The sequence below is a fragment of the Andrographis paniculata genome, unplaced genomic scaffold (genome assembly GCF_009805555.1).
Source record: "Andrographis paniculata isolate CXL003 unplaced genomic scaffold, ASM980555v1 Contig59END, whole genome shotgun sequence".
Classification (NCBI taxonomy): domain Eukaryota; kingdom Viridiplantae; phylum Streptophyta; class Magnoliopsida; order Lamiales; family Acanthaceae; genus Andrographis; species Andrographis paniculata.
This window is the reverse complement of record NW_026137594.1, coordinates 5,860,436-5,882,995: the sequence shown is the minus strand read 5'-3', so window position 1 is coordinate 5,882,995 and position 22,560 is coordinate 5,860,436. Positions and strand designations below refer to the sequence as shown.

Below are 22,560 nucleotides of genomic sequence, written 5' to 3'. Positions count from 1 at the left end.
AAAAGAATTGGAGAAAAAAATAAAGAAAAAAGAAAATTGGAAAAAAAAAAAAAATTGGAGAAAAAAAAATTGGTGTCCAACCCCTCATTTTTCGAAGAAGAATTGGAGATGAAGAAGAAGGAAAAAAAATTGGTGTCCAACCCCTCATTTTTCGAAGAAGAATTGGAGATGAAGAAGAAGGAAAAAAAATTGAGGGAAAAGAAAAAAAAAAGAAGATAGTGAAAGAATGAAAAAAAAAAATAGAGAAAAAAAATGTGTGAAGAAGAATTTGGGGAATAAAGGAAGATGAAGAAGAGAAGAAGAATGAAGAAAGAAGAGAAAAAGAAAGAGAAATAAATTAAAAAATATATAAATAAGGATATAACTGTCTTGTTAGTCAAATTTAAAAAGAGGGAAGAATGTGCAATATTTTGAAAAGCACAAGTAAATTTTTTAGAATTTTAGCAGCAAATTCATAAAATCACGGGGAAAAATTTTGCTATTTTGCCTTGTTATTAACAAAATGCATGCCCGCTGCTGTCAGTGCCTCGTTCCTCCAACCAACACGAACTTAAACCTCTCTTCTACAGAACCCATTCCAATCTTCTTCATCCTCCCTGCTGCTGCTACTGCTATTGCTATTCATCATGTATCATAAATAATAATGCTACACAATTACACCCCACCACTGCACTCCTCTCTCCCTCCACCCTATTATGTACCGCCCACAGCACAACACAGCACAGCGCTCACTAGCCATTGGAAGCAGACAAAATACAAAAGTTACCATCATTGCGTTCGGAAAGCAACAAAAAAAAAAAAAAAAGGTTACAAGATAGATGGATAAATCCAGCCAGCCTGCCAGCCAGGTGTGTGTATTTAAAAGGGACAGACAGCTCTGCACGCCTTCCATCCATCCACAACCCCTCTTCTTCTTCTTCTTCTAAGTTCTAACTTATATGCGCAACAACTGAACTCTTCTTCACCCTCCCTCACCACCCGCTCCAAGCTTCTCCCCTCCTGCAAGGTAGGTCAGGTCAGTCCGCCCTTGCCGGCTCAACAAACTCAGAAGCCAAGGTATGGAAATAGTGTACCACAAGTTATGCAGCTGGATGGACTCCTACCTCCTCAACTTCCGTAGTCTGCTTTTACCCTTGGCGATGATTATTCCACCATCTTAAAAAGGGCTTGCCAATAGAGCCCTGCATTCCAGAATTCTGCTGTGGCATTCCAATCCATCCAAGGTTATTATTCATCTTAACACCAGCACTGATGGCATCTTGGCTGCCAAAGTAGTTAAGTCGGTTAGGTGACTGTTGTAAGAAATTTCTGCTCAAGGGAATCCCACCGTGGTTTCCGTCCTGCACCAATAGTTCAGCTGGCCCCACCAACTCACTGCTGGCCTGTGGCCGTAGCTCATTGCATTCGGATATGACACTAAATAGAGTCTGATCTGAGCTACTTCCACTGACAAAGTTATGGCCCACTCCTACAGCGATCTCAAAGGAGGACCATCCATTCTCCCCTGTACACCAGTTTGAATTCAACTCACCGCTGCTCACATGAGATTGGGATGGAGCCACCATACTTGCTTTAGTGCCACTGGCGCTTCCCCAATCATGAATATTAACAGGTAGTTCCTCCTGCCGAGGAACAGCAAAATGCCCTCCAGAATACACAGTCTCCTGAATGTTCTGATTTATATACACATCAGTTGGTCTCTTCTGCCTTGGATCCAGTGGTATGGATGGATGATGCTGATCCCTAAATTCAGTAAAGGGACCTTCCTCCAGTATTAGATCAGTACCAGGCTGGAAATCTAAGCCAGCCTGTTTTTGTTGATGATGGTATGACATATTATTGCTCTGACCCTTGAAAAAAGATTGCAGCAGTTCATTTCGATCTTGAGTAGAGTAAGAACTAAAGAAAGGGATGTCCTCAGGGAGTCGATGGAGCATCTCATTCCCAGCATCTTTACCCCGACTATTATTTTCAAGATCAAGAAACCGCTCCTGCAGAAACTGTGGGTGCCCAATTGCCAACTCTTGGGAAGGCATATAACCTGCATTAGCTGCAGTGGCTTCATTATAGGAACCACGGACATCCAGAACTGGCCAAACGTCACACACAGATGGCAGTAGAACCCCCTGGTTAACAGGAATATCCACATTGTTCAGAATCCCCGAGTACTGTGATAACATTGGAGGATCCCCATTTGTTTTGGCAGAAGTATTATCACAATTGGATTCAATCTTCATGGAATTGCTGTGAGGATTGCAATTAAAAGAGCTAATTGGCTGTTGATGCTGGTGCTGGTGCTGATGCTTCCGTAAACTGGGATTAGGTGGTGTTACTATTGTACTCCTGGGGTCGTTATTAAGAGAAGTACTCGGCTTTCCATTGGGATCCTGAAAGAGCACATGGCTGGGCACATTGTCATCCTCATCCTCCATGTTTCTTGTTTGGGGATGAATTTGTTGCTCATATATATTGCCAGTTTTGATTTCCTTTTCATCCTAATCATCATTCAGAGAACACCAGGAAAGTCAATTTCAAAGAGTATTGAGGCAATGAAATTAGTCAATACCAGAAGCCTGAACAGAATGGAGCAATCATACAAACCTTCATTCCTGTGAATATCTTATGAACTTCCCCTTCACTACCAGTCTGTTCCTGAAGTAAGTCATCTGTCAGCTCTTTCTCTACACACTGAGCACCAAAACAGAAACGGAGAAATCCATGACAAATTGGTCTCTTCCAATGTAATAATTCAAACCAGATATATTCATGTATCAAGAAGCCGGGGCAGATGATAAACCTCAAATGTGTTTGAAGACAGAATTTCTTGACCCATATCATCTGAGAAACGCATCCGCTTGTTATTATGAAAATCATGTTTGCCCCCATCCAGAGAAACCTACAGAGAACAACATATTTTTTTTGGAAAAAAAAAAAAAAAATGCATTTCCTCAATCCCTGGATAAAAGTGTAATGAGTTTAATCAACATGGAACAAGAAAGGATGACATCAAACCAACTGGTGCCCCGGCTTTTGTGTCAGTTCTTCATGCAGGGAACGTATTACTCCTTGTCTCTGAAGTTGTCTTTTCTCCCAGTTAGAAAAACCTTTCGGAATCTCTTTTCTTGCCAATTTCAACCTGCAACATAATTAAAAGTCCATGACATAACAAAGCTTCACCGTTTCACTGCAAATCCAAAATATTGAAATAACTAACCAATGATTGTGCAATTTATTTCTAACTTCTTCCTCGTATCGTTCAAACGGTTGTATGTTCAGATTATCAATGCAACCTAAAACACTGTCTAGAGATTTTGGCTGAATATTATTACCAGCATGCTTCATGCAGCTTTTAACAAGTTCATGCTGTTCCTTGCTGACCTGCAGAACTTAATGCAGTAAACATTAGCTGTAATAGTAAAACAAAAATAGCCTCCGAAATGAAAAGCTGACAAAATGGCCACTTTGCAGAAAAAAAAAAAAAGAAAACACTCCAAGTACACAAATAGAGAGCTACTCTGGAACAGATGGCTTTATTATAGGCGAGGTCCTTAAAGTGAACGAAAAAAGATAGATAAACTAGCTTTCCTAAAAATTAAGTGATCAACAAGTGAAATAAAAGTAATCCCAGTGTAAACCACCTTAATATAGGACATATATTCCGTCCCATCAGCATTATGAATATTACGCTTACGTATCTTTATCCCCTTTTTCAGTACGGAAGTTCCCTTCAGTTCATTGGAGCGATCAGTTCTGTTGCTGAATGAGTACTTTCTGCATATTAAAACATGGCATAGTTTTAAGAGCTTCAGCATTTAATTCAACAAACTGAAATGAACTGTCCCAACAGCCTAAGCCAGCAAGAAATACATAGATGATCACATATATAGAAGTCTTTCTAAGGTACATTGATAGAGATCACAGAAAATTAGAACAAAGCACCTTCTTTGAGAATTTTCATGCTTCTGACTGTCACTGCTACAAACCACCTCAGAATCTATATAAGAACAGGACTCAGATGTTGCACCAAGGTGCTCTTCAGTACCATAGGATCCAGTTTCAGATGGGAGCATGCTTTGTCCTGCGTGCTTCCTAGAAGTACTGCATTAGCAATTTTGAATAATTTTCTCGAGTCAACAACAAGGAAAGCAAATTACAGCACAATGCACCTAGACTTGGACAAGATACGGATCATCAAAGTAAACAAACATTTATAGAGAATTTAATAATTATGTCAGCAAATAAAACACCACTAATGCAATGTTCTGAGCAGTATTATTCACATGGCTAGAGCTCAGAGGTGATGAATATGACATTCAGAAACATGGCTTGGTTTTGTTGATACGGGTTCTATCATAAGCATATGCATTTGGATACAGCCGCAACATATACAACAAACACACATGGTAGGGCTATGATGGTATATCTCTCAAATAAGCCACTAAAAACCAATCATGAACTGCTAGTTTTACAAAATGCAAGAATGGGAAGTTATAAAACAAATAAGTTGCAAGGGATCTCAAAACGTCGGAGATCATCCTATTGGACACTGCTTAATTACTCAATTGAGACATTCATCCTGTTAGATTCGTATCTCTATTCATATCTATATCCATATCCATATCCATATCCATATTCATATTCATATTCATATCTACGATTTAATTGGATTTAGTTTGTTTGGAAAGATTTTTAAATAGCTGTTAGAGAGCAACATCAAGATGGGCAAGGAATCGAGATGCAAGAGGAAGAGGAGCCTCGGCCATTATTGGTGTATCGACGACAAGGACGGGCTTAGACCTGCTATTCGCAGGTTTAGACTTATTTACTTATCTTTCTGATTAAGACATTATAATTGGATTTGGGCTTAGACTTTTATTATTAGCTGGACCTAGTTTATTTTTAATAAGTTAGTAGGAGTATTTAAAAAGGCAGCTAAGGTTTGAATACATTATTATTGATTTGAAGAAATAAGGAGCCTGGTGGCTTTTGGGCAGACGGTTGTTCCGTTTGATTGTTTTCTATTGCTTGTTTATGTGCTCTATCAATTGGTCCGACCTGCCGAATCCCGATCTCGTTGTCATGGCAACAACACGATCTACAGCAGAGCGACTGGACAAACTTGAGGTTGATCAAGCCGAGATGAAGGAGAATATGAAAGACGACTAACATCCAACTGTGTGAGATCATGGCGACTCTCACTGAATTCTCGAAAATGATTTTGACACCCTCTGGATCGCAGCAATCGGCGATAGGCCACTATGGGGAGAATAGCGCGACGACGGAGGGAGGCACATCGCCGCCCCCTCACCTCTGCAACCAACACGGCTGCCCACGGCCGCGGTGCCACTACAGCCGGCGGTTGACTCCCGATTGCAGTCGGGCCCTATGCAACTTCCATTCTTTTAATGGTTCGGATCCGATAGGATGGTTAGCCCGCGCGAATCAATAGTTTGAAATTCATAACACAAGTCCGGAGATGAAGGTGCCTGCAGCAGTGGTGGCTATGGAAAATGCTGCATTATACTGGTCAACCTGGTTACGCTCGCGCAAACCGGGACTGATATGGAAAGAATTTTCGCAAGTGCTGGTAGCGAGATTTGATACACGCTTTAAAGGGAGTCCCTTCGAATGATTGGCAGATATTAAACAAGAAGATCTGTGGACAATTATGTAACATTATTTGTTCAACTGGCTAGCCAAGTTCCGGGTTTGACAGATGCACACTACCTCGGATACTTTATGAAGAGCTTAAAGGATTTTATCCGAAGTTCACTTCGTCTTTTTAGACCCGGGGACCTCGATACAGCCATGGAATTGGCTAGGGATATTGAAGATAATATCGAGGTGCAGGCTAGTGGCCGCGCATTCCGAAGTTTCAACAGTCAGGCATCGCGCGCGAACCTCATATCTCGACCTAATCCCTCGAAAACGAGGACATTTAGAGGGGGGAGCCTCACCGCATCCACCGGTAGTATTTCCAAGCCTCCCGATCGAACCCTACCAGCACAGCCAATGACGACCAGCCAATCGATGAGCCGTGCCTGATTTACTCGCCTATCACCCCAAGATTTGGCTAATCCGAGGGCAAAAGGGTTGTGCTTTCGCTGCAAGAAACCATATTCACCGGGACATGAATGTCCCCTTAAACAACTGCGATTCATGATTGCTGAGGAGGGAGAAAAGGACTTGGACCTTCAACAATATGAGTACTACGAACCCACTGGACAGGAAGAGTGGTCAGAAGAACAAACAGATGCACTTAGAGAAGAGAGTACTTTACCGGTTTTCTCTATGGCGGGTTTATCAAGTCCGCGGACTATGCGCCTACTCGGGGTTATGCAAGGAAGGACAGTGACAGTATTGATTGATAATGGTGCTAGCCATAACTTTATATCATCTTCCTTAGTATCTGACTTGCGACTACAACCCGACCGTACAGGAAAATTTGGAGTTCAATTAGGGGATAGCGGAGGCAAGAGTCTGCAGGAGTGTGCCGGGATATTACGGTCTCCTTATTCGAGTGCGAGGTAACCACCGACAGTTTTGTATTTTCACTTGGAGGGGTCGATATTATTTTGGGCATAGCCTGATTGGCCACGCTGGGCGAAGTTCGAACCAATTGGGAAGCCCTAACGATGTCATTTGAGCGGAAAGGGAAACGAGTGTTGTTGAAGGGTGACCCGGCTCTCTGTCGCAGCCCAATAAGCTTGAAGATGTTAAGTCGAATTCATGGGACTTAATTTTGGTCGCTTGTGTTGGAAAATGAGCCTATGAGAGCCATAGAATCAAAAACGGGACAGCTCGAGGATATCCTACAACAATTTACAGAGATATTTGAGGAGCCACAAGGTTTGCCACCGAGACGGCTAACTGGCCATCGCATAGAGCTGAACCCCGGATCAAAGCCGGTATCGGTTCGACCATACCGATATAGCCATATTCAGAAAGATGAGATTGAGAAATTGGTGAGCGATATGCTAATGGCGGGAATTATTCGACCAAACTCAAACCCCTTTTCCTTCCCGGTTTTACTAGTTAAGAAAAAAAAACGGAAGTTGGCGTTTTTGTGTTGATTACAAAGAACTAAATAAAGTAACGATTCCAGATAAATATCCTATACCAGTAGTTCAGGAGATGTTGGACAAGTTGGCAGGAGCGGTCATTTTCTCGAAAATTGATTTGCGGTCAGAGTACCATCAGATTAGGGTGAAGGCTTGTGACATCCACAAGACTGCATTCCGGACCACAACGGGCACTATGAGTTTCTAGTGATGCCGTTTGGATTGACTAATGCACCAGCTATATTTCAATCGACAATGAACGACCTATTCAGGCCATTCTTGAGGAGATTCATATTGTTTTCTTTGACGACATATTGCAAGACGTGGGAGGAACATCGAGAGCGTTTGACGCAAGTTTTGCAGATTCTAAAAGACCAAATGTTCATTCGGAAGTGTAAAGGTGAGTACTTGGGCCATATTATTTCAACAAAAGGTGTTGCCATGGATCCAATAAAGATGAGTGCAGTGGTGGACTGGCCCCGACCCCGCTTGATCCGTGAGGTGCGGGGATTTTTGGGAGTAACTGGATATTACCGACGATTTGTACGAGGATATGGCATTCTAGCTTGACCGTTGACTACATTATTAAAGAAAACAACTTTTCCATTATTCGCATGGACACCAGAGGCCGAGATTGCTTTTACTAACCTTAAACGGGCCTTGACCGAAGCTCCCGTACTAGCCATGCCTCAGTTTGATCGTCCTTTTGTGATCGAATACGATGCTTTTGGCATAGGAATTGGTGTTGTTTTGATGCATAATCGACGCTCTCTTGCCTATTTCAGCAAATCGCTAGCCGACCGAACTCTAACGAGATCTGCATATGAGCGTGAATTGATGGGTCTCGTGTTAGCAATGCAACATTGGCATCCTTACTTGGTGGGGCGGAAATTTATGGTTCAAACTGACCACCACCGTAGCCTCAAGCATCTACTTTCTCAAAGGATTGTGACGCCTTCACAACAAATTTGGGTAGCGAAGCTATTGGGTTACAACTTTGAAATCGAATATAAAACAGGAATTTCTAATGCCGCCGCAGATGCTCTATCCCGTAGAAATGAAGATGGAACTCTGACAGCATTAAATGGGCCGGAATGGGTGGGACTGACAGATGTCTTGGAAGAACAGAGCCGTGATGACCATATCCAAGGCATTATGCAAGCAGTATTACAACCAAAAAGTCGTCCGGGTTATGAGGTGCAAGGTGGTCGATTATTCTTTAAAGGGCGTTTGGTGCTACCTGCAGATTCGCACTGGATCCCTCGCCATTTACATGAGTTTCATGATACTTCCTTAGATGGGCATACAGGGGCATTGCAGACATATAGACGTTTGGCTATGAATGTACATTTTAGAGGCATGTTTCGGCGTGTACAGGAGTATGTCTCCGGCGGGTTTACTACAACCCTTACCGATACCTAATCAAATTTGGGAGGATGTTTCCAAGGATTTTATCACTTGCTTTCCGAAGTCACGAGGATACACATCAATCATGGTGGTTGTTGATAGACTATCAAAGTATGGACATTTCGTTGCCTTGAAACCACCGGTGACTGCCGTATGATTGCAGAGGCATTTCTCCGTGAGATTGTACGACTGCATGGCATTCCACGATCCATTGTCAGTGATCGTGATCCTTTATTTGTTAGTGCCTTCTGGAATGAACTATTTACACGCTCCGGAACCCAATTGAAATAGACGGCCAGACAGAGGTATTGAACCGGGTGGTGGAGACATATTTACGTTGTTTCACTTGTGAACAACCAAAACAATGGGTGCGATGGCTGCCGTGGGCAGAATTTTGGTACAACACCGCTTACCAAACAGCAGCCCGGATGTCCCCATTTGAGGCAGTCTATGGAAGAGAGCCGCGCACCATTCGACAATTCTTGCTGGAGGAGTGTCAAATGGCAACGGTGGCAGAGGTGTTAAGCAGTCGAGATGTGATGATCAACCATCTTAAGAAAAACCTAGAGCATGCCCAACAGCGGATGACCAAGTATGCGAACAAGCAACGCAGGGCCGTGGAGTACGCAATAGGCGATCATGTTTTTCTGAAGGTACGGCCACATCGACAGACATCCGTAGCACAACGACCATATCACAAGTTAGCTGCCCGCTTCTACGGCCCTTTTGCAGTAGAAGGTAGGGTGGACCAGACAACATACAAGCTTACCTTACCACCATCTAACCGGATTCACCCAGTATTCCATGTATCTCAATTGCGACGTGTGGTAAGGGAGCATCCTGTGGCGTCAGAATTACAAAACAGCTTGGAGTTTCCAGTAAGTCCAACCTTCGAACCCGACTCTATTTTAGCTTGGCGAAATGTGCGAGTAGGCCAACGCGGTGAAGATGAAGTTCTAATTAAATGGATGGGGCAACCAGACGATGAAGCGACTTGGTTGAGCGTGGCTCATTTCCGGCATTAGTTTCCAGACTTTGACCTTGAGGACAAGGTGAATACGAAGAAGGAAGGAATTGTTAGAGAGCAGCATCAAGATGGGCAAGGAATCGAGATGCAAGAAGAAGAGGAGCCTCGGCATCTATCGACGACAGGGACAGGCTTAGACCTGCTATTCGTGGGTTTAGACTTATTTACTTATCTTTCTAATTAAGACATTATAATTGAATTTGGGCTTGGGCTTGGACTTTTATTATTAGTTGGACCTAGTTTATTTTTAATAAGTTAGTAGGAGTATTTAAAGAGGCAGCTAGGGTTTGAAGACATTATTATTGATTTGAAGAAATAAGGAGCCTAATAGCTGGTTGTTCCGTTCGATTGTTTTCTATTGCTTGTTTATGTGCTCTATCAATAGCTCTATATATATGTATTATTCCCTTCTCTTTTATTATGAATGATATAATATTTTTTCTCTATTTCTCTAGATAGATTTTTAAATAGCTCTTTCTCTCTCTCTATATATATATATGTATTCTTCCTTCTCTTTTATTATAAATGAAATAATATTTTTTCTCTATTTCTCTACATGGTAACGTAGCCAATTAGGGTTTAGATAAGGCTCTATATTTTCTGGCCTAAGCATGTCACCGCCGCTGCCAACGCCAAATTTTTTTGTTGGACCCTTTTGTTTTTTTCCTCGTGTCTTACTTCTTATGGCAGACTCTTTAAGTCAACTGGTACTAGACGTCTACATTTGAGGTACACCTACTGTCATAAGAATGGCCATACTAAAGGATGTTGCTATAATTTTCATGGACTCTCTTCTCCTACGACAAATACAATTGCTGAATGAATGTTCATCCCTTAGCTCCATTACTATAAGTCGTGCCGATTATGATGTGTTCCTTCACTAGTTCTGACACCTCTTCTAATGCACAGACCTCATTCATCGGTATTTCTCAATCTACACGAGGCTCCTGGGTTCTAGATTCCCGATCATATATATCTGGTAATCCCTATTTGTTTTATATTTTTCATCCGTCAAACTCACTAACACATGTCACTCTGGCTAATGGTGATAAAGCATATCCTCAAGCTATTGGTAGGGTTTGTCTATCACCTAATTTATCTATTGAGTCCGTTTTTTACGTACCAAAAAGTCCATTTAACCTCATATTTGTTAGTCGACTTAATAAATATTTAGATTGTTCTATTTTATTGACTAGTAGTTCCTTTGTTCTTCAGGCCCGCTGCACGGGCGGACGATTGGTACCGGACATAAGTCTCATGGGCTATATTACCCGAATAAGTCTCCTTGTCTATCTTCTACTTTTGCAACTGCCTTTGTTGAGTCTCTTGATATGTTCCATCAACGATTAGTTCTCATCAATATCTTCATTACCATGTGAGTCATGTGGACTTGGAAAACAGTATCGCATTACTTTTCCAAAGCGCGTCAATAATAGTACATCTGAACCTTTTGCATTAGTTCACTCAAATATTTGAGGTCCTTGTCGTTTTAAGTCAAGTCTAGGTTTTCAATATTTTGTTACTTTTATTAATGACTTCAGTCGGTGTACTTGGGTTTATCTATTGAAAAACATGTCTAAATTACTTATTATATTCAGAAACTTTTGTGCTAAAATTCATACACAATACCACACCTTATTAAGGTCTTAAGAAGTGATAATAGTATAGAGTATTTTTCCCACTCATTTGGTCTTCTCAGGAATTATTCATCAGTCGCCTTGCCCTTCCACCCTACAACAAAACGGGGTGGCTGAGCGCAACAATCGTCATTAAGTAGAAATAGCTTGTACCCTTCTTTTACATTATAATATCCAGTTTCAGTTTTGGTCTGATGCTATCCTTACAGCATGCTTTCTTATTAATCATTTCCATCTACTGCACTAAGTCATAAGATTCTCATGTCTTCAGCCTAATGTGTCAAATGTGTTTTTCTTAGGTACTTTCAGATTAAAAAAAGAATATCGATGTTATTCTCCTTTCACTAGTTGATATTACTTTAGTGCAGATGTCACATTCTTTGAGTCATCACCATACTTCACATAGTCATCAACTCTGTCATCACTACTTGTGACTCCTATTCCAATGGCCCTCATTCCTAAGCCTCCACTTCAGGTCTATAGTCGACATACATGGCAATGTCAAAACATACCTACTTCTCTATCACATGCGCCCATTGATGACTCATCTCCGGTTCCGTCATCTTCCTCGGTTGCGACTCCACCGTCACCTGTCATCTACGTCGAGATACTCGGTCCACTCGCAATCTTAACCCTGTCTATAATTTTTTTAGTTATCACCGTTTATCTCCTTCCATGTGTAGTGTTATGACTGCTTTAGACTCTATCTTTGTTCTTCGCTCTTGGCGTGAGGCTTTGGGTCATTCAGGGTGGTGTCAGGCCATGGTGAAAGAAATATCTGCTTTGCATGATAACAATCTTGTGAGTTGGTTCCGTTGCCACTGGAAAAAACACCCGTAGCTTGCCAATGGATTTATGCAGTCAAGGTTAGCCCTGATGGTCACATTAATCGACTCAAAGCTTGACTTGTTGCAAAGGGCTTTACTTAAGTATAGGGAGAGAACTATAACGGAACCTTTTCTCCAGTTGCCAAAGTGTCTTTTGTTCGTAGTTTTCTTTCTATGGCAGCAATGCGTGGGTGGCTCCATCAACTTGATATTAAGAATGTCTTTTCGCAAGAAGAGGTTTATATGGAGGAACCACTTAGTTTTGTTGCTCAGAGAGAATCCGGTCTTGTATGTCGCCTCTATAGCTTGAAACAGTCTCCACGGGCATGGTTTGGACACTTCAGTCTTGTTATCCAAGAATTTGGTATGACGCAATGTTCATCTAATCATACCGTATTTTTAAGCGCTCTTTAGAAGAACGATGTGTTTACTTAATTGTCTATGTTGATGACATCGTCATCACTGAAAATGATATAAATAGTATTACAAAGTTTAAGGAACATGTACAAAAATATTTTCAGACCAAAGACTTGGGGACCACTATGGTACTTCTTAGGAATTGAGATTGCTCAATCAAAGAATGGTGTTATCCTATCTCAAAGAAAGTATGCTCTTGATATGTTGGAGGAAGAAACAGGTATAAATGAATGTAAAGTTGTGGATTCCTCTATGGATCACATACAAAGTTGCTTCCTGGACAAAGGGAGCCATTGACTGATGTTGATGTTGCGATATAAATAGGCTGGTTGGAAAGCTTAATTACCTCACTATCACCCAACCAGATATATCATTTGCCGGAAGTGTAGTGAGTCAATTTATGCAGTCTCCATGTGACTAGAAGACATTTATGTGTATTTTGTGGTATATTAAAGGGTCTCCCGGAAAAGGTTTACTTTATACAAATCATAATCACTCCGAAGTTGTTGGATATTCAGATGTTGATTGGACAAGGTTTCCAGTCGATAGACATTCTACCTCTGCTTATTGTGTATTTGTTGGAGGTAATCTAATATCTTAGAAAAGTAAGAAACAAGATGTGGTTACGCATTCTAGTGCTGAGTTGAATGTCACGCTATGGCCTTAGCTACATGTGAGCTTCTTTGGATTAACCAATTACTTTGTGAACTCAAGTTTTGTGATGTGACAAAGATGAAATTATGGTGTGATACTTAGGCAGCACTACACATTGCATCAAATCCGGTATTTCATGAACGAACAAAGCATATCCTAATAGATTGTCACTTCATCAAAGAGAAAATGCTACCTGGGTCTATAGATACTAAATATGTGTCCTCAGATGATCAACTTGCAAACATATTTACAAAAGCTCTTAGAGGTCCTAGAGCCAAGTCTATCTGCAAGAAGCTTGGATCGTATGACTTGTACGCTCTAGCTTGAGAGAAGTGTTAGATTTGTTAGTTTCGTATCTATATCTATATCTATATCTATATCTATATCTATATCCATATCCATATACATATCCATATCCATATCCATGATTTAATTAGATTAAGTTTGTTAGGATAGATTTCTAAATAGTTTTGTATATATGTATTTGTGGAATGAAATAATATTTTCCCTCTATTTCTCTACACATCCAAATTTTACATTTCCCCAAGAAATTACAAGGGAAGAAAAGAAGCACATAAGCCTTCAGCCCTGTGTATAAATAAAAATAAATTAAAAGAAAAAGAACCAAACTTAGAAGTTTGTAGATTATGGTGCTGACACCATAAACAAAATGTCACGCCAAAGCAAAAAAAGGGCTTATACAGAAAAAAACCTCCACATATGCTGCTCAATTCCCACTCCAGGATCGTTACAACTAAGCCAGCTGGTCTTCCACATTTGCAAAATCTCGATTATACTTGCAAAAAATCACAAAACAAGTTTGTGTAAGAACAACTTCAAGAACAGATAAAAAGGTATTCATCATAGAACAGACAGACAAGTTAACTGTGCTATGCATACTCATTATGATATTTTTGCAGATGTAAGTAGTATGCCTTCTTGGCAGCTTTGAGTTTCTGCCCCTCAAGAAGAACATTATCAGGATGAAGCTTCCCGCTACATAGTGATTTACCCCTGTCCATAGATAGAAACCAAATCAAGTCAATGCATGCTTACAGTTACAATAGTTCATTTCCTCAGCTGAGTGAAAACAAAACACTTTCTAACAAAAATGTAGGGAAACCAATTTTAAAATAAAATAATTAAAGAGGTACCAGTAGAACTAAATAAGAAAATGAAAAATAAGGTTAGTGTTGGGAAAAATATAACAATGAGCAAAGTTTTATCCAGTGAACCATTCTGATGAAGATTTCTACTGCAAAAGCATATTTATTTTTTTTTTCATAATTTTCCAATCTATGATGAGTGAACTAAATCTTACATATATTTCAACAATGTGAAGTCATCAAAGTCATTAAAGCATGTTAGAAATTTCGGGGGAGAATAATGAGATTGTCTTATTAATCGTCAAAATAAGGGGTCCATATATAGGCAATACAAAACAGACTCGATATACTCAAATCTAGATACAAATCTACTAAATCTAAAATTGAATATCTAAAATATCTTAACAAAGCAAATAAATATAAAGGAAGACGTGTGAAAGGATCGTGATAATGGCTATCCTGAAAAATGCGTAAAGGTCAATGATATGAAGTATTTCCTACTGCAATACCTTCACTAATCTCGCTGTAGTTAAGGAGAAAAGAAATCAGAAGGCCGCCATCGGAAGAGAATAACTAACAGAGTAAAAAAGTGTAGCAAAAGATAAATAATATGCATAACATCTAAGCAGAAGTGACAATAGAGCGCTAAGAAAACTAGTAAAACAAGACACCAAACTCTTAGCCATCTGACAAATTAAAAGATGGAGAGCACAATCACTGTCATGAAAAGTCACAATGCGGTGCTAATCATTGTCATAAATACATTCTGGCTCCCTAGCATCTGATACCTCCCCAAATTAGAATGAAACCAAATTCAAAAGCTCGCTAAATAAACAACCTGAAGAAACGTAATCACAGTAAAAAACACACCTATAATAATCACCAACATAGAATTGACCACTCCAGAAAAATTCATTCCCCATTCTCCTTGAGTAAAGAAATATGAAGGAAAAAATGCAGTCCCCATTCCCCCCAGGTAAAGAAATATGAAGAGGAAAAAAAAGAAAACAAGTGCGAAGAAAAACTAAAACGTGAAAAGCTATATCGATAAGTGAAAGAACAGTTATTAAAACAGAACAGGCTCTGTTGCCTAGGACTTAGATTGGATGCAAAACTGCTGGCATACACAGATCACCGGAAAGTAGGTCAAAGCTCATTAACAAACCTATACGGTGCACCTAAACAATTACAAGAGGGTCAAACAAATAGCAGCCACTAAGAAAATAATTAACAAATGTAATTTAAGGGAGGAGGGTTCCAGGGTTATGGGCAGAAATAACAAAAGACATAAAAACATCTGCCATTCAAATCATGGAACACTGATAAACAGACAGATATCTCTTCAAAGCAGCATTCAACTATCCAGTGATATCAAAAGAAAAGAAAGCATAGCAGCACTTGCCATTTCAAAAATGGATTTCCAAAGTGGAAGTTATCTCCCGCAAGCAAATCTCTAACAGTTCTGTCAGGATCAGGTTCTTTAGGTACAAACTGGCAAAGAAAGTTTCTTTCCTTGTCAGACAAGTATCCCTGCCACACCTGTCAAAATGCCAGTCAGAAAGGATGCATCTCATAAAGAAAATGGTCTAAGAAAGCAACCGATATCAGAATAACCAAATAACTGTTACCTCATACGAGAGAACTTCTTTGAGATTTTCTATATCAAATATCTCCTGAGGTACAGAAATGACATCAGCCAATGTGCTGTGGCCATGAGAATAGGGCTCAGTGAATGGAATGATGTGCCTTTGTGCAATACCAATCTGATCCCTTTTGGACACAATTAATTTCTTACTCTTGTCCCATTCAAGAGTGATATTAGGTCTCATGTTCAGTTTATGCTGCTGAGACTGAAACTTTTTCCTATTTAACTTATACTGCTCACGAGAAGTGCAGGCAATAAAACTGGAAGCATTAATACGCTTCTTTCGCTGATTGGCTGCCATTTTCCAGCCCAAATATGTCTCAGGAGTCCCTAATAGGATATATGCTACTCGGCCAGAGAGATTGCTTCTGGGACATACAAGATCAAATGAAAGTGAAGTGGAGAAAAAATTGCTATAGTTCAAGTTGCAAATAAATGTCTAAGATAATGAAAACAAATTACATCTGTGCAAAATATATAAAGCTTGTGGCTCTTCAATACATATAAAACACTGAGGTGCAATTGGTACAAGGAAGGAACTTGTGCATCAATGACCATTTCCGAGATCTTATGTATCAACTAGAGTGTAAACTTGAGTTAGAAAATGCATCAAGTGGGTAAAATTGGGTAGACTCAAAAGGGAGTCCTTGGTGTTTGTTTGGGGGTTTGGATTTTGAGTTGAGATTTGAATAGTAAAAATTTTGAATTTGAATAGTTGTATGATGTGACATAAATAGGTGATGATGTGATGTTTTAAATGTAAAATTGATTTTTAGTATAATATAAAAAATAAAAAATAGGTGTTTGATTTGATGTTTTTGGGGGGAAAATTTTGGATGAATAGTGAGATTTTGTCCAAATCTCTCAACCGAACACACCCAAAAGGATTGTCCACACAATAGCGCTTGGCAATTAGGTCACTGATAATCAATAATTCACATAAAGCAGATGGACATAACTAGTATTCCTCCAATCAAGTAATGAACAACCGTCTCAAGAATTTGTAAGAGGCAATGTTTTGACTGCATGCAACAATTGACTGCAGTTTGCAGTTTGCAGGAAGGAAGAGCAATTCAACTGAAGTTAATAGCAAAAGAAACGGTAGGAAGCATGACAGACGGCGGTGTAGGAATCGCTCAACATAAGCACCCAAAAAATTACAGTACAGTCGACGGAGATATAAAAATTGAAAAATGAGATAGAAGAGGAAAGGCCTAAAACTTGCAAAATATATCGGTAAAAGTACCTGAAAGCATAACGCAGAGCCGGCGTAAATCAATAATCTGCAAAAAGAAAGTAGCAGCGAGGAGGGGGTGAGGAGATTGAAGAAGATATAAAGAAATAAATCGAGAAGGGGCGGGGCGGAGGCGGACAGATGCCAGCAAACAAATAGCAGTGAGAATTAAAGCAATAATTATTACAATCAGCAACTACTTACTATAAGAGATGGAAAGGGGGGGAGTTGGTTGTATATAAATATTATCCGAGAGGAGGAGGAGGAGGAGGAGGAGGGGGAGGAGATAAACAGAGGGAGGGAGGAGAGTGGCGCAGATACAGATACAGATACTCATACGCATACACACGTCAATGCATACGTATGCGGTGGGGTTATCAATCCCTCTACCAGGTCCCTACCTGCCCTGCCCTGCCCTGCCTGGTATCCACCACCACGCTTCACCGCCACCCCTCTTTCCTAGTATGCACCACCACCACCACCACCACCACCGGCCGAGGGAACAGTAGAAGTCGCAGTCGCACACTAGTCCGAGTGAGTGTCCTCCACTCCAATTCTAGGGATTTTTGCGTTCTTTCCTTCGCTCCAAAATATTACCGTCCACATTATTCCATCACTATTTTTGTTTGATTTGAAGGCTTTGTTTAGATAGGAGATATTAGGTGGTTTTTGAAATTTTGAAAATTTGAAAAAAAAAAAAATTAAGATATTTTGTGGAAAAAAAAAATATATTTGATATGATATATTTTTTTAAAATAAATAATATCAAATGAGTAAAATGTGTTACGTAAACAATGCCTAAATATTTGATATCAGACTTTCTATTTTCTCATATATAATTTTTTATTTTTAAAAAAATATTTTATATTTTAATTTTATTTTAAATTTATAATTCTTTTTAATTTATATTAAATTAACTAATTATCTTAATTTTAAAAATTATTTGTATTATATATCAATTAATTTTATTAATATATTATTAAAGAATCATAATATAACATCATGAAGGGAGTGTAATTTTTTAAATATTTTTATTTATATTTTTATTAGATTCTTATTAAGATAATAAAAAAATATATATATTTTGTTCAAACATTTATTTTTCTTTAAAAAAAAATTATAATATTTTTATTTTTAGGAAATTTGTCTACCTTAAATATATTTAACAAATATAAATTAATTTAATTAAATTTTAACCTCGTAAATCCACTCAAAATCTTTTTATTTTAAAATTTTATTTTTTTATAAAGCTAATGCTAATGGTAAATAAATAAAAATATATTTCTTATTTATTTGTATTATATAAAATTTTATTGTCTATCATATATATTGTATATATTTTATTGAGAAATAATGCTAAAAATATTTAAAATATCAACAAATCTACTCATATAAAAAATAATTAAATAATATCAATTCTAACAAAATGGTTCATCATTACAGAAACGAGAGATTAGTGTACACATAAATAGGACTTTTTAATTATTCTTATAAAAAAATAAAAAAGTGGCGCTCAAATAAATACATTACTACTATAAATTAGTATTAGTATTATTATTTATATATGGAAAAATAGCCTTTGCACTTATTATTTTTTTTATATCGAACAATTGGAATAAAATCTCCATTTCAATAATTGCATTCTCTCCTTTATATATATATTTTCGAGATAATTTTGTGTCGGTACATGCAAAAATTCTAAAACTTTTTTACTATTTTTTTGCAATAAACAGGTATTTGACACGCGGTTGCAACTATCCAGTGTTTGCACATAGTAGATTTATACAAAGTCTCGCCTGAGCAGTGATAATTTCTTTATGCTAGTCTTGGGCACAAGCGAGACTCTTACCGCTTGTCTCAGAATGTGTCTGTCATTTGTCAATTAGCAAATCATAACTATAGATTATTGGATCGTACCAAGCGAAACTAACTAATCAAATATTGTGATGTCTTTCGTACAAAAATTAAAACAATACAAAATATTTTCAAAATATTATCAGTAATAATCTTGTACATGATACTAGAATTATTTTTGCTTCTTGATATTTTCATAACACTTTTTCCACAAGAACATATTAAAGCCATTTGAATGGGACAATTCAATACTGCAAGACCTAATCATTGAGAAAATATAAGTAATGGTATGAATTGCATGCATCAAAGTATTGGAAAATAAAATTTGTATGCCTTGGATGCCTAATTGAAAATAACAATTAAGAAAAGGTTTATCTGAACTTGGCTTTTACAATATACTCGTGCATTTCTTACTTCTTATAATGATGTTTGATGCACCTCAACACTTTAAAGTAAATACTAGAAAGATAGAATTACATAATCCAAAATGTGTTAGAACATATTTTCATGGAAGTACTAAACTTGTTATTTTGTTCTCCATTCCACATTCGGAACAAAAATCAATAAACTCATTCTAAATATTGCAAAACATAAGAATCGAGCATTCAAGACATAATGAATTTTTTACTAATAAGTTCAGGGTTATTCAAGTACATACGATGGGAAGTTATATTAATGAAGAATTATAAATTGAATGAAAAATTTACAAAAGGACGTAATGTTTTAAAGTTGTGAAAAAATCACAAATTTTTTTGTATGTTCCTTAAATTGCAGAGGTGTATGACTTTAGTTTTAAGCTAGTAACATAAGATAACAACTACCACAAGAGTTTATTTTTTTCGCTGATAAATATAATTTTTTTCAAATGTATTTCGATTCACCTTAATATGGATTGTTGGGACTTATTTTTAGTTTAAATTATATTTAAATTTAAGTTAATAAAGGGGTTCCGTAAGACTTAATTTATTATTCCAATATCTTTTCTTTTATTTTTATTATTATTATTAAAAATTTTGGTACATTGTTTGAAAAGTTTTTTCGACTGCGAAACTATTAATATGATAGAGATGATTATATGGGCATCAAGAATCTTCCTTTCTCCGACTGATAGATATGAATTCAATTCAAATTTATTTTGGTTTTCAATTTAAAATACATTCTGAATTTAAATTAGGATATGAATTTTGTATTAATCATTCACATTATTTCTATATTTTATTTTTTTTTTATTACTGGATTTTTTATTAGGAAACTATTTCTTGATCTTGTATTTAACATCTTTATTATTTTAGAACTATTATTTCTTGATCTTGTATTTAACATCTTTATTATTAGGAAACTGCCAAATTTGTTTAGTTACGGGATAATTCCAAATAAGGTTTAATAATTATTCTAAAGTAGTAAAAGATGTCAAATACTATACTAGAAAAAAATCTTACCATTTTTCATTTTATATTTTTATAATATTATAATTTTTATTTTTTTATATTAATGTATGCGTTTATATTAAATTCAATTTGATTTTTAATAGATAGATCACAATCATAAAAATTATTGAATTAAAATTTCATTTAAATTGTATAGCTTATAATGTATTGAAAAATAATATTATATTAAATATATAAATCTAATAATATTGAAATATTATGAGTATTCTTCTATAAAATATTGCAAAAAAATATTATATATATACATATCAACTATATATAAATTTATAGATTATAATATAAAAAGAGAAATAAACTGTATAATTTTATTTGAATTTTTTTGCATATATAATTAGAGTATTTTAACTAGTATATATATTTGATAAATATTTTGAAGATAAAATTTACGAGATTAGGAGAAAATAAAATACTAATGGTACAAAAAATGTAATAATAATAATGAAATGGTACATAATTATAATAATTTAAGATTTAATTAATTTAAATATATTTATTTAAATATTTTATTTTAAATTATGATTATAGTTTATATAAAATTTTTAAAAATATATTATAATCAAACTGATTTAAATATTTAATTAAAAATATTTTAAAATATTAAATTATAAAATTTAAATATATGTTCAATATATATATACTAATATTCCATAAAATAAAATAAAAAATAAAATAAATAAATATTTAAAAAAATTGAAGGATATAATAAAATATAAATGTATAATTTAAATAAATTATATTTTTAATAAAATTTTACCCCCTCCAAATTCTCTTAAATTGGAGAGAGAATAAAAATTAATATAATTTGTCTCTCCTCCCTACTTTTATTTATATGATTTTTTTTGCATATATATAACATAATTATTTAACTAGTATATATATTTGATCAAAGATTATAAAAATAAAAATTTACAAGATTAAGAGAAAATAAAAGTAATGATTGTACAATAAATGTAATAATAATAATGAAATAGTATATAATTCTAATAAGTTCAGATTTTAGTTAATTTAAATATTTTTATTTAAATATTTTATTGTAGATTATCTATTTTATAAAAATTTTTAAAAATCTAATCTTATATATATATTTTAATTTACAGTAATCTCCACCACAAGTGTAAAGTAAAAATTTCTAGGGTTTTTGAATTTTATTTTATTTTTAAAAAATTTGATTGATTAAAGTATTTGATTGACTATTTTGTTTAATTTATAAGAGTTTTAATTTTTTTAATTAAATATTTATCTGAATTGCAACTGATATATACACAAAACATTTTAATATTAACTATAAATAAAAAAACTACTTTTAATCTAATTCATTTTAAAATTGAAAAACCCTAATTTGTTTTCACCAACGGTTGTCCCTCCCAAAAACTCTCCATCTTCTTCGTCCTTTGTCTCCGGATTTTGCCATCCGCCCCAGCTACATTGTACTCCACCGCTCATCCCACACCTCCCCATTCAAAATACTGGTAAAAATTATTTACTTTTTATTCTCTTGTTCTGTTTTTTAAAACTTTTTTTATTCACTTTAACATATATTTGTAGATCCCCATCGCTCCACCGCCATCGACCCATATCTTGCTGCGCGCCACTCCACCACTCATAATTTTGAAGCTCTGCTGAGTTACGGTAAGATTTATTTTTGTTATTTTCTTTGTTTTTTTTAATCTTAATCTACTTTCACACATATAAAAAAATTAAGTTTATACAAAATTTTTTTTTTGGCTCTTCTAGAGTCTCTGTTTTTAAAATCTATATTTTATTACTCTTTTTATTTTTTTTCTTTTTTAATCTTGCTCTACTTCCACACAAGTAAGAAAATTGAGTTTATACAATTTTTTTTTGCTCTTCTCATCGTTTGTTTTTCTTTAATTTTTTCTTCGTTCCTTTGAGCCTTTACGTGGCTATGCTAAAATGTGCCATTGTCCTTTCTAATCTGAAACTGTGATGTCCAACCCTGTTGTGCAGAACTGCGGATGAATGGTGTCCCATTGTGGATGTACGGAAGAAAGATATTCTTTTTTCGAAATATAAAATTATAATAAGAATTTAATTAAAATAGATTGAGTATCAATTTTCTGTAAATAACTGTTAGATTGAGTTTCAATTTTCTGTATATAGCTATTAAAAAAAAATTAATATGTAAATTATAATATTAACTTAAATATTTTTATAATATTAAATTTGTTTACGTTACATAATTTGATTCTAATAATTATATTATCTATTTTGTTATAAATATT

At 36.0% G+C, this 22,560-nt stretch overlaps 1 protein-coding gene across 5 annotated transcripts; it reads right to left on the bottom strand.

The window, feature by feature from the left end:
• Window positions 1-561: 561 nt before the first annotated feature.
• Window positions 562-17,604, bottom strand: LOC127257816 (uncharacterized). 5 transcript variants are annotated; one of them, XM_051284286.1, is made up of 14 exons: window positions 17,220-17,519; window positions 17,028-17,064; window positions 15,765-16,149; window positions 15,539-15,675; window positions 13,931-14,044; window positions 13,743-13,826; window positions 3,940-4,098; window positions 3,639-3,771; window positions 3,215-3,378; window positions 3,013-3,136; window positions 2,798-2,896; window positions 2,602-2,688; window positions 1,104-2,495; window positions 562-999 (listed from the first exon to the last, which is right to left on the bottom strand). In XM_051284286.1, exons 3-13 carry the CDS (start codon window positions 16,080-16,082, stop codon window positions 1,128-1,130), a joined length of 2,787 nt encoding a protein of 928 aa, XP_051140243.1. In that variant the 5' UTR covers window positions 16,083-16,149; window positions 17,028-17,064; window positions 17,220-17,519; the 3' UTR covers window positions 562-999; window positions 1,104-1,127. The 5 variants fall into 5 exon arrangements, with proteins under 5 accessions (XP_051140243.1, XP_051140242.1, XP_051140245.1 ...); XM_051284285.1 differs by having other exon boundaries at window positions 562-2,495; window positions 17,417-17,604; XM_051284288.1 differs by having other exon boundaries at window positions 562-2,495; window positions 15,765-16,146; window positions 17,417-17,604.
• Between the last annotated feature and the right edge of the window lie 4,956 nt (window positions 17,605-22,560).

Excerpts from the sequence above, each read along its gene's own strand:
- LOC127257816 (XM_051284285.1), bottom strand. The coding sequence starts at position 16,082 with ATGGCAGCCAATCAGCGAAAGAAGCGTATTAATGCTTCCAGTTTTATT. Across the intron at positions 14,045-15,538 it reads GGAAATCCATTTTTGAAATG|GGGTAAATCACTATGTAGCG; the intron begins GCAAGTGCTGCT and ends ATCTATGGACAG. Across the intron at positions 3,137-3,214 it reads AATAAATTGCACAATCATTG|GTTGAAATTGGCAAGAAAAG; the intron begins GTTAGTTATTTC and ends ATTATGTTGCAG.